This window comes from Pavona decussata, unplaced genomic scaffold (assembly GCF_977016875.1).
Source record: "Pavona decussata unplaced genomic scaffold, jaPavDecu1.1 SCAFFOLD_361, whole genome shotgun sequence".
NCBI classification, from domain to species: Eukaryota; Metazoa; Cnidaria; class Anthozoa; order Scleractinia; family Agariciidae; genus Pavona; species Pavona decussata.
In genome coordinates, this window is record NW_028145740.1 from 75180 (window position 1) to 87553 (window position 12374).

The 12374-nt window shown below is 37.8% G+C and overlaps 1 protein-coding gene across 1 annotated transcript; it reads left to right on the top strand.

Moving 5' to 3' along the window:
• The first annotated feature begins 6960 nt into the window (after window positions 1–6960).
• On the top strand, window positions 6961–10748 carry LOC146452940 (forkhead box protein G1-like). The gene is made up of 2 exons (XM_085097210.1): window positions 6961–7077; window positions 9567–10748. The coding sequence occupies exon 2, from the start codon at window positions 9637–9639 to the stop codon at window positions 10603–10605; it is 969 nt and encodes a 322-aa protein (XP_084953336.1). The 5' UTR covers window positions 6961–7077; window positions 9567–9636; the 3' UTR covers window positions 10606–10748.
• The last annotated feature ends 1626 nt before the right edge of the window (window positions 10749–12374 follow it).

Here is a 12374-nt window from a genome sequence, read left to right on the forward strand (position 1 = left end):
ATTTCGTCGTTGTATCGAAATTACCCAGAATGCAACTCGGACGGCAAAGGGGAAATCACGGGCTTTGAAAAGTGGCTAGAATCAAATGGCTGATGTTCGAACAGCTGTGCGCGTGAGAGGCAAAATTGGAGTTAAATGCTTAGTTGTGAGATTAAGGTTTGCTGTCATGAAGGAATTTTGGTTTTAAAATGAGATTTTGAATTAAAAAAATGGAAGCAAAGATGTGTGTTTTTCAGCTTTCCTCGATGCCGCAGAAAACGGGCATTTTTGGTTTTGCTTGAAAATAAATGTTGATATGGGACGGCAAACTGAGGATAAACTCAGTTTGTTTGCTCTTAAAGCCTAAAACACTTACTAATTAACACTATTAGTAGACCATAATAACCAGATTTCTGGATTTGAGAACGTGGCCAATCTTGAAAGTGGTAGCCTCTAAAACGGCGAGATTAGTCGCCTTTAGCGATGAAAGGGTTAAGTTCGATTAAGCTAGGCCGACCTTTGTTCCATTTTGTTCCTAATTTGATACGTTTGATGCCCAGAAGAACGCAGAGCCGAAACCCTTGCTACCCGAGCTATACAGAAAAGCGACCTTTGTTGTGTTCTTTACAATCGGTGAATGCATTTGGTTGTTTTTAATTTTTTAAAGAAACTTTAGGTTGTTTGAAAGGGGATCTGGACCCCTAGAGGGAACCAACCCCCAAGACCCGACTTTGAAAATCGAAGTTCAACATGACAAACTATTTCGATTGTATTTACCGACCGTGGTTCATGTTGTATTTAGCTTTGGCCGCCCTCTTTTCTACAGTTTTAACTCGATCATTTATACTTTGCTTTGAAACTTTACTATCTGTTTGCTATTTTAATTTATTAAATCGATATCTGCTTTTCTGTGAAAAAGAAAAGTCATACACTGTAAGAAGCACTTACCAAGTTTTCCCAGTTTTCTGTTGTCTTCTACGATGTGTAAACAACATCTTTCCTTGTTACCAATTGATATTAAAATAAGAAGGCTGTTTTGAAGAAGAATAATAATTCCGAGAAAACCAACCCAAATGACCAAGAAACGTTTTTTAAATCCCCAGCGCGTGGCTTTCATACTAAAGAACTATAGAATCAACACGAGAACATTATTTTTTAAGCAGTTAAACATTTTTGACATGAATACACTGCTTCCATGGTTTTTCGTTTGGCAGATGCTCTGATTTGTCAGGTTGAATTCTCTACTGTTAGTTAAAACGTCGGACAACCACTTTTCACTTGAGCGTAAATTGCGCCAGAGCATTAAACAAGGTAAAAATCAATGAATAAGCGGATTATGTTTTTCTTTTCCCGTGCCTCTTTAATTAAGACCTGCTAAAAGTAATATTTCTCAAAACTAACAAAGTTTTATCTGTTGCGTTTGATTTCACTAATTCGAATTCAAAGTGAAGAGTGACAGCGCGGATGAAGCGAGAAGTAAGATCACGCGTTACAAAAAATCCCATTGGCCACTGGGGCATGATAGATACGCGTCACGTGTAGCATACTGTGACAAAAAGAAATCTCCAACTTGAGAGGACATGCGGATCCTCTGTTATATTACAGACGCTAGAGTGGGGTTTATTCACAAAATACCCGCGCGCGCACTACCCGTGGTGGCGCACGTCAATGAGTGGGACTCTTTCCGGCTACGCCTACATACAATGACGTTCACGCGCGCGGGTGTTATGATAACGAGGTCTTGTAACAATGGCACGTCGCGGACATGTAGAAATTCTCACTGGGGCGGGAAAAACGAAAGCAAAATTGAGGTTATCACGCAACAATTTTCTAAAAGTTAAACTTTTACAAATTACAAATTTTGAAACCAATTAACCCTCAGGTATTAATCCAGGCTATAAGCATCATGAAACCAATCTTTGAGTTTTCTGTGACATTTTGAAACCAACATATTCACTAACATGACTTAGTAGCCGAAGACCTTAGCGCTGTAGTGGCAATGACAGAATTTTGATCAAACGTGATGTAGATTACTTGCAATACCGTAACGACTTTTCTAACCGTGATTTACTAATCATGATTTGAAGCCTGTGTCAGACAAGTCGAGGTCAAGTGAAGGAAGGAAGCCACAACTGAATCTTTTTCAATAGTTAACAAATGTTTGAGACATTTCATAGGTAAAGGCCATGCACGTTTTCCTGCGAAGTTCTGAAAACAGTTTTTATTTCGTTATATTCATGCAGTTTTCGCTCTATGCGTTATAAATGAGTGACATATCACGCTACAATGAATACTTGTCGGTTAAGTTTTGCACCGGCAATCGTTTTGCGACCCTTGAAATTCTTTACTTTGGCATCTAAATTGCACTGTGCTTTTTTTAAATTAAGTGAAGCTTGTAAATTTTTTTTCGACAAACAACGTCTTACAGCTGCCAGAGTTTATCGTTTCCAGCTAATCTAGAGTTAACATTGCACCATTTATTCTCTACGGAAGAATTAAAAAAAAAAAACCCGCGCGCCTGATACCAGAAATGCGCACTTGAAACCCCTCAAAACTAAAGACTACACTTGGGAAAAAATTGTGACATTTTCAAATGAAGATAAATGCACTTCGTTTGTTAAGTTTAAAAACAAAAGCTACTTCAAAATAAACAACACAGGTGAGGCCAAAGTTGACTTGAAAAATGTGCGCAGAAATTAAATCTACTGCACAATAGTCACAATAGAGACCGAGAGTGCGCAGGTTGTCCATTGATATTACCAGACGAAACTGCAAAATGGCTTATTTGTTGCTTTAACGGGTAGGAGTTTTTTAATTAGACTCATTATAACTATGTATTTTGGTTTAAATTTAGCAGAAAAACTAACGCGGAGAGATTTCGACGTTTCGATGACATCCTGTCATCATTATCAAGAAAATGAAGAAAATTTACATAAGTAAGTAGACAAAACTAAACTGAAATCAATAGTTTTTCTGCTAAATTTAATAACAAAAGTCAATCTTATACGTATTTTGGTTTAGACCTATTATTAAAAGGTTAACATTTTTACTTTCGTTGACTTTCTTTCAAGTTCCTGCACACAAACCCGGCTGACTTTTGAAAGGGGTAGTTCGTGTGTTATTGGTAACCGCTGTAAGAGGTTATACTATAAAGTGCCACTACCTCAAGACTTGGCGTTGTGTACACGTCTCGTGTTCGATCAGTTGTCGATTTATACAAAGTGCCAGTTTTCTGCCATTTTCCCCTATGCATAATATCTCAAAAACGAGCTGGCTCGCACAATCATTTTAGCAGGTCTTTTGTCAGGCAAGGCATTCGACCAGTACTGAATCAGTCAATAACGATCTTTACTTAGGATACCTCATCACAAGAATTGGATTACAGATCTAGAAGGGGCCTCAAAATAGGAAAAGCTTAAATACAAAGATATAGTGTACACATTAAAGATATGATAATAAACTCTAACAACTAAAATTTACAACTATGGATAACTAAAGAAGTAGTTATAGGCATGGCTTTAGACAAACCGTGCTTATTTATAAATACGGTTACTAGATTTCTGCTTCCCATAGGGAAGTACCTAAACTATTTCATACACTAGAGGATATCACTACACCTATACACCTATATGGAAAACTATTTGAAACTAAAGTATGTAAATTTGATCCAAGTCTGAAGATCCACAACTTGCTTCCTCCAAAGTTCGAAACGCAATAAAATTTAATTAATAGCCACTCGCTCAAATCAACAGAGCAAAAAATTCGTTTGTTTTCGTCACGTGCTGTTATATTCATCCTGTTTAATTTCCTCAAATACAAACTTCTTGTATATATCATACTGTTTTACGTTACTTTACCTTCTTAATCTAACTAGGTTTTTATACCTCTGTCTTAAATTTCGATAAATTTAAACTTTTGTATTTCACCCGGAGTATTACAGTCATCATGCATCAGTTATAGACCATATTTTAATTCTAGTATATTTTACATTATTAAAAACTGCATCATTGTATTAATAATGCAATTCCAGGGATTTGATTGGCTTAGCAACCATGGTATATGATCCATTATACCATGCCCGAGGAATAGCGGCCATTAAATTGTCTTCTGGTAGTTTTCCGAAAGCGAAATCAGCAAGATCTAGCAATATTTGTTTATTGTTTTTAAGAAAACAATTATTCTACTTGCGCTTGTTGGATATGAGATGATTATAGCCGACTCGGCGCTACGCGCCTCGTTGGCTACCTATCATCTCATATCCAACGCGCGCTCGTGGAATAATTGTTAAATCAGACACAATACCGGTAGAAGTAATTAATTAACTCGAACTCTTCCCCGCTAACATATAATTGAACACCTGCTAACTCGAAGTATTTTTTGTTCGAATTAACCGAGTTCGTTTCAGCAGTGCTCATTTCAAATAAGCGGGGAGTTCGAGATAGCGGAGTACTAAGGCCCGGTTCAGACGCCGTACTTCACATGAGCCGAATCGAATTCGAATTTAGACCGACCCAAATTATTAATCCCGGTTGAATTGATTCAGACGCCGAACTTAATTCAGCCGAATTCATACACTAAAGCATATTATGACTGAAGAAAATTGCAGATTTGTAATAATTGCTGCATTTGATTGGGCTCATGTGAAGTAAGGTGTCTGAATCAAAGTCGGTCCACAGCCGTTATTCCCGGCTGAGCCAGGCGTGACAAATGGCTGAGACGATCAGAACTAGATCGGCCGTTCGAAATTAATTCAGACGCCGTACTTTACTTGAACTTAACTCATTGAATTCGATTTGGCTCATGTGAAGTACGGCGTCTGAAATGGGCACAAATGATAACACAATTTAGCCGTGTGGCTACTTGCATAATCTCATCTACATGCACTCTTTATCTTTTCATATAAGAACTTTTTTTATAAGAACGTTGAGGCTGAGGTTAACTAAAATTTAAGAACATACTAAAAACATTACCCAGGCTGAAAGTCAGTTAAGAAATTTTTATTCCAGCCAAATAATCTTAAAATGAACATATAAATAAGGATAAAATAATACATGAAAAAATTAGTCTATATTGTCCAATTAACCCAAATAATTGGTGTCTTGGTGACACGTTCGCATAGATTTATTGAAATACTATAAAAGATAACTTAAGAACATCTTAAGAACTTTTCAGGCTCAAATTCCCAACAATAATAAGAACGTTCATGCACGCCGGTAATCAGACAATAGTTGTCGCACCAATTTGAAATCTGTAACCGGCTGATTTTTTTCGACAAGAGAAACATAAAGAAAGGAAGTTAGATTTGTAGGCCTTTACTGCCTCAATTTATTAAGCGCAGTATATAAAAATCCAAGGAAACTAGTGGGGTGGTAGGTAGACCGCCAATCACGCCCCGTGACCATAATCGGCCGTTTAATTTGTCTTCCCTGCTCGTTTCACAGAAAAGTCAAAGGCTTATAAAATATTTTTAAATTGGCTCTCGGAGGGAAATATCCGCGGCAGAAAGATTGTTCACGAAGCGAAGCTTCGGCTCTCGGCTATTGTTATTTTATTCTGATTTTATTTTACGTACAATCTTTCAGCCTAGTGAATAATCCTCCAGTCCAATATACCACACGTCTGAATGGGGAACGGGTTTATTCAATTGCAAAACATACCCGCGCGCGTATTACACGTTGTGGCGCACGTCAATGCGTGGGACTCTTTCCGGTCATGCCCTACAATGACGCTCACGCGCGCGGGTTCTTATGATAATGAGGTCTTGAAACAATGGCAAGTCGCGGACATGTAGAAATTTTTGCTGGGGTGAAATCACGAAAAGCAAAATTGAGGGCGGATTATGCGACGATATTCTAAAAGTTAAGTTTTTGCAAATTACAAAACGTGTTGGCGTCTGGTTATTTTTTGGATCAGTTAAGACTCAGGTATTAATCCTGGCTCAAAGCATGGTGAAGCCGATATTAGGATCACTGAGTTTTCTGTGACATTTTGAAACCAAAATACTCACTAACATGATTTTGTTAAACCGATGGGTTTATTAAGCGTTTAGTGGCAATGACAGAATCTTCATCAAATGTTGTGTAGATTACCATATTCCTGCAATCATACTTTTCTAACCGTGATTTAATTTAAACAAGGAAAAGCCTGTCTCGGGTAAGTCAAGGTCCGAATGAAACCACAACTGAATCTTTTTCAATAGTTAACAAACGTTTCAGACATGTCATTAAGGTAAAGGTTATGCACATTTTCCTGCGAAGTTCTCAAAACAGATTTTGCGGTATTCATGTCGTTTTCTCTACATGCGTGATAACTAAAGTGATTGATATACTCTCTACAATGAACAAATCTTCCGTTAAGTTTCACACCCTAAAAATTCTTTATTTTTAGCATCTAAATTACACTGCGCCTTTTTCAAATTAAAACTCAGCTGCCTGAGTTTGTCGATTCCAGCTACAGTAATTTGGAATTGATATTTGCACCATTTATTTTGACACAGAGGAAGTTTTAAATTTAAACTCGTGACTGACATACCCACTCAGAAAAACCCGGTCAAAAGTAAAGGCTAACTTGGGGACGAATTGCGACGTTTTCAAATGAACATAAATGCACTTCGTTTGTTAAGTTTAAAAACAAAAGCTACTTCAAAATAAACAACACAGGTGATGCCAAAGTTGACTTGAAAAATGTGCGCGGAAACGTATTGCACAATAGAGATCGAGTGAGCAGGTTGTCTATTGATATTGCCCGACGAAACTGCAAAATGGCTTATTTGTTGTTTTGACTAGAAGTAGCTTTTCGATTAGACTCATTATAACTATTTCGGATTAGACATATGTAAAATTTTGACATTTTCACTTTCATCGATTTTCAACGTATTTGTTAAGGGTGTTTCATTTAACCAGGCGGGTGTTTGTTTGGTTTTTTAGTTTCGAACAAGTTGCAGTTACTTAATCAGAGCATAAACTTTATTACGTGTAAACAAATTGTGTCATTCGCTTTGCAGCGTTTTTGAAGGTAGTACAGATTGAAATCAATAGCATATTGTGTTTTTTACTTGGAGAATGGTTTGCGAGGAGATGATACAAGCCATACTTTTTTGTGAGTACCCCAAACCCGTTTACTCCGTGAATGTATTTACAGTTAAACCTAATGTTGGTCGTTAGATGTCGCCCCTAAATTTGCAAACTTAAACAATCAACGTCTCTTACACTTCCCAAAAACCCTCATGACTAGTTTTTTTCCCGATCACCAGAAGGCAAAACAAAGCGCAAAATAATTATGACATATAACGTGCCTTTTTCATTCATCCTGCGTAGATATAGTTTTCCTCGGGCTAATTAATCCCCATCAAAACATTCCGACATAAGTTTTGTTTTTTATGTTTTTCATTTGTTTTGTTTTATTTGTTTACAATCAACATTTAAAATAAAGGCTAGAATTGTCGAATGACAAGATTCGGTTTGAAGTCAAAATTCAAACACTTTTAAAATGCGTACTTGCGATGTTCAAGCCCGAACTTAAACAAGTCACTGACGGAAAATAATTTTCACCCAACAAAGCGTCGCAGGTTATCAATTATTAACTTTACTCGTGTGGAGGTCAGTGGGTTCATATTTCTCCAACCGAGATAAAGTGGATTAGTTCCGATTATTTCCACAGCTCATGCAGTATATTATAGCGTCGTGCTAATTTTCTTCTCGTTAGAGACCGACTTTATCGATCATTAACTGTAATAATCTGCCAAATTTGTTGCAATAAGAAACGTCGCCATGCCTTTACCGGTCTCACCACGCAAACCCGCTGCTTTTAAAATATTAGGTTCCGATGTTTGGACATTATATTTCCAGTAAGGCAATAAGGGATTCTGGCACTTATACGGGAAGCGCAAAAACTCGACTCGGCAATATAGCCTCAAGTATACTGTACTTAGCTTGTTTGCGCGAATCAGGCTTTGATTGGCTCTGATACTAGGACAATGTGAAAGCCACGTGCTGTAGACATTAAAACTGATCACGGAAACATGAAATAAGAGTTACTACTCGCTCACTCTTGCCCCTAACGTTAAGCCTTACATAACATGCTGACTGATTTTGTCACTCGATATACTAAACATTGCTTAGAGCCCGCGACGAAAATCTAAAAGTAATATTTCATCTAGTCGATCTGATGATGATTCAAAAACAGAAAATTTGTATAACCATTTCTCCTATTTCTAATAGACTTAAGTAAAATTTACTACGAAAAAAGGTTAGTGTACTTTCTGTTGTTGGTCTGTTCACTCAACACTGATTTTCTGAAATCTAAATACTCCGCACTCGAATGAAATGCTCCTTTGTTAAAGAGTCCATGCGCCCTTTAAGCGGAAAATTAACAAGCTCCATTAGATAATACATTAGTTAAGGTTCTGAATAAGGGGATGAAAATATTAAAAGGCAAAATTATTGTAAATTATAAGAATTTCAGTCCCCTTTTTTTCACCAGACACAAGTTAGTTTTATTTCAACAAACATTTCTCGTGAATATTTATATTTAGCTTTATTTGTTTGCATACTTCACACCTGTTTTCTTGTCGCTGCCAAATTTACAATACGGTTATTATCCGCCGGTTAAAGACTTTTAAAAATCAGTTAAACCTCCATTATTTGCACCGCTGTTTTAACGAATAATTTTAAAACGAAGACTGGTTTCTATCCTAATTCAATTAATTTTACGAGTTTGCCTTTCAAGGTACCGATCGGAGCTGTTCTCTTGCATCGTTCTTCGCGTTAAAGTTAATTTCCGATTGGATACTTAATTCAACAAATTTGTTATGTCTTGAACTGAGAGGTACTGAAATAAGTTATCGTTCATAGCTTCTAGATTTAATTGACCTTTTTAGGGAGTTAATTTCTTGAGAAAAATGTACCTTCCTTTGGGGAGAGAAAAATTCAAGGCTTTTCATTTCAACGCAAAGAGACAACCAAAACAAAGGGTTGGAAATTTTCCGGTTTGAATTGATGAAACTTTGCCGTTCTGTTTCACATGGAATAAAGCGATTCGACGGGTGGTACCCTTCCCTAAATAATAAATAGGTTACCACGCCTCATCTCATTAACGGTGCTTGTGGAGATTTCTGACGGTACTTGCCTTTCAACACCTCTCAAAACTTGAATTCAGTGCTTTCTATAAAAACTACTTGACCTTAGAAAGAAATCCCCAAAAATTATCATTTGAAAACAATTTGTACTTTTGAAATAAACTTGGACTGACCAACCAGGAGATATTTCAGTGAAATGTTTATCGAATAAACTACAAGGTGATAACAAAATGGGACGCAGGAAATCATTATATGCTTTATTTAACAAACAATTAAGTTTTTATAACTAATCACAATTTTGCTAACAAAATGTTAGCGTTAGGATAACAAACTGCAGATAAAATATTTCTACTAAAGTATTGACCAATTTGTCGTCATTTTCCGCGCAGTTAATTTTGGCCTAACAAAGATGTCAGTCATAAAGAGGTGGGCAAACAATCATGGACAGGTAACCCATTTAATTGCTTTCAAGTTGGGTTCAATTGATTGGCTTTATTTGGTTGGTTTCCAGCTTTCCCCCGCGGCGCCTTTAAGTGGCATGGCCAATAAATGTTGCAGCGAGCCTCCATTTCATCGATTGTATGCAGTGTGCTGGTTATTTCAAGTTCACATTACCTTTGAACCTTTCAAGCCTCGAAAACTCAAACAAGGCATTTGAAATGAAGCCTGCCTTTTGTTACAAAACTTTCCATAGCATCGCCGGTGTAAAAGAAGATCATCACCAATGCCCTTGGCCGCGGAATAGGGCTTTCACACTGGGTGCAGACACTTTCGGAGAACATTCTTCGTTCATGAAGGCCAGTTCAACAAAGCTTCCCAACTTTGTAGCTAGCCCATGCATCCAGCACACGTTTAAAGACCAAGAGACCAAGAAATGTGAAGGGCACAATTTCAACTACTTCTCCGCCATTCCTTCAAGCCGACCAAAGTCGAGGCGATTTTCAATGACCTACATCGCGCTAATCGCCAGCGCAATTCTGCGATTTCCCGAAAAGAGGCTGACCCTCTCGCAAATCTACCAAGTTATCGAGAAAATGTTTCCGGAGTTCACCGTCTCCCGAGCTGGCTGGAAGAATACCGTCCGCCATAATCTGTCTCTACACGAATGCTTCGTGAAGGGAGAAATGGCCGCCAACGGTAAAAGTTGCTATTGGCACATTCATCCCGCTTACATATCAAGATTCAGTAAGGGGGATTTCCGTAAACGCCCGTCCAGGGAACTCTGTATGGACGAACACACAGGCGTTTCACGCGTTGGATTTGACAGAACGCAACCGTTCACCATGCCTTATGCGTTTGGAGGAACTAATGCTATGCTTCCATATCCGTCTTCTTCACAAGCGCTGTATCCGGCACCGTCGGATTCTGCACTGACGTCCCGTTGTAGTACAACCGCCCACTCGTCCACAGAATGGCTACGAGAATACAAACCTTATCCGTATTACTATCTGTTTTCACCCGCGGTAAATGCTCCGCTAACTTCACACCAGAGAGAAAAGACAGAGAAGAGCCTTCGCGCGGCGGACAGCTTTTCTTGCTCCTCCCACTAGCTCTGGCACAAACAGTTTCAAACAGTTTTGAACTAGTAATTAAGTGAAACAAAAAGCACACAAGACAGTTTGTAGAAACAATATTAGGTTGAAGCTCAAAGACGACGCGACGCGAATTGGCGGGCGAGGAGTCAATGGCCACATCATGTGACTCGGAGTAAATATATCTTAATAACAGACGCACACAGCAAGAAGGTCTCAGTGGAAAAAACTGACTAGTTACAGTTTGTTGAATAAACTGTATATAGTTTGAAGACGACTAAAGTCATTGAAACTCGAAGAATTGACATTATAACAAACCATTGAAGCAATATCTTTTGTATCATCGGTTCTCTACGGTAACTATGGCTCAGATAGTTCTACTTTCTAACCTATAATCAGAGCGTCGGTGAAAACACGGATATGTTATTGTTGTATCACTTTTGTATATCAATTTGTTTTTCGCTTTTTGTTTAGTTTTATTTGTTTGCCTGAAAATAAGTATGATGTGCACTAGTCTTGTGAGTCCTGCTCAAAGTCTTTGAGGCTGTAAATTATTTTATTAAAAAGACTTTTGTTCCTCGAAACGATGCCTCAGACTTTTTCTAGATAAAATATAACTAGGTGCTGCTAATTGCCAATAAACCTTCCCTCGACCACTTCAGTTCTGAGAAAAAAAGAAGAAACTTTGGAGAGGGTGCAATGGTCTAGTTTTAGACCATATTCATCCTTCTTGGTTTTCAAGGACCTATTCGGCACACTCCAAATTAAAACATCATCTTTTGTATTTTTACCACCGAATCTTACTGTTAGTACCTCTTTACGTGCTGACACCTTGTTATAAATATTTCTTGGACAGGTAGATCTTTTTAACCCCAATCAAAGACTAAGCAAAATAAGTTGAAATATTTAAGCCCAAGGAAAAATAATGGCATTTCGCTCGAGTTACATTTGTTGCCTTGTTTCGTCGAAATTAACATGAAAATGCTATGCCTATTTAATTTGTCATATAATTAAGGGAACTAGTTTCTTGGTGCTGCGCCGGTGGGGAACGGAATTAACAAATGTTAGTGGTTTTATCAACAGAGTTGATAAGGTATTTTTTGGCCACCGTAAAGAGATTCGAGTCGGCTGACGTTTCGAGCCTTAGCCCGTAAGCTGGAAAAGGGCTTTGACGAAGGGCTAATAAAAGCTCGAAACGACAGCACTCGAATCTCTTTACGGTGGCCAAATTACTTTTAATTATCAACTCTGTTGATTAAACCAAACATTTATTTGTTATATACCCTACCCTAAGACTTTGGTAAAGCTACTGTCAGCAGTTTCAAGAATAAACAAAAGGAATCTTGTAGCGAAAAACAATTTGGAACAAATCCATGAAACTTGTTGACATTTTCCCAATTCTCACAATAGTCAGTTTAATTTGCAGATGTAGCAGTCTAGAGCTCCCTTTTTTAATCAAACCCGTCTACTCCTAAATCAAATTTCATTACTTCTTGAAAGAATATTTCTACAAGGTTGATTCAATAAGTAATTTTCGGTAAAGGAGCATTACTAGTAACAGTTTAACAGCAGGTGAACAACACCCTTAAAACCAGGTACACCTGACGGTTGTTGGTTTCTCAGTGGGATATCGGTTCGGAGGGCTTTCAATCGCCTCCTAATGTCACCTAAGATTTCGCAATGTGGGACGATTAAATTTATACCTTTTCTTTTCAAAGGAAGGGACAAGAAATGTATTTTTAGGGTGTGAAATAAGGCTAGTTAGGATTTCTGAATTGCAAATAGCG

Bases quoted from the DNA above. Each gene is read 5' to 3' on its own strand.
- LOC146452940 (XM_085097210.1), top strand. From the start codon at position 9,637: ATGCAGTGTGCTGGTTATTTCAAGTTCACATTACCTTTGAACCTTTCA.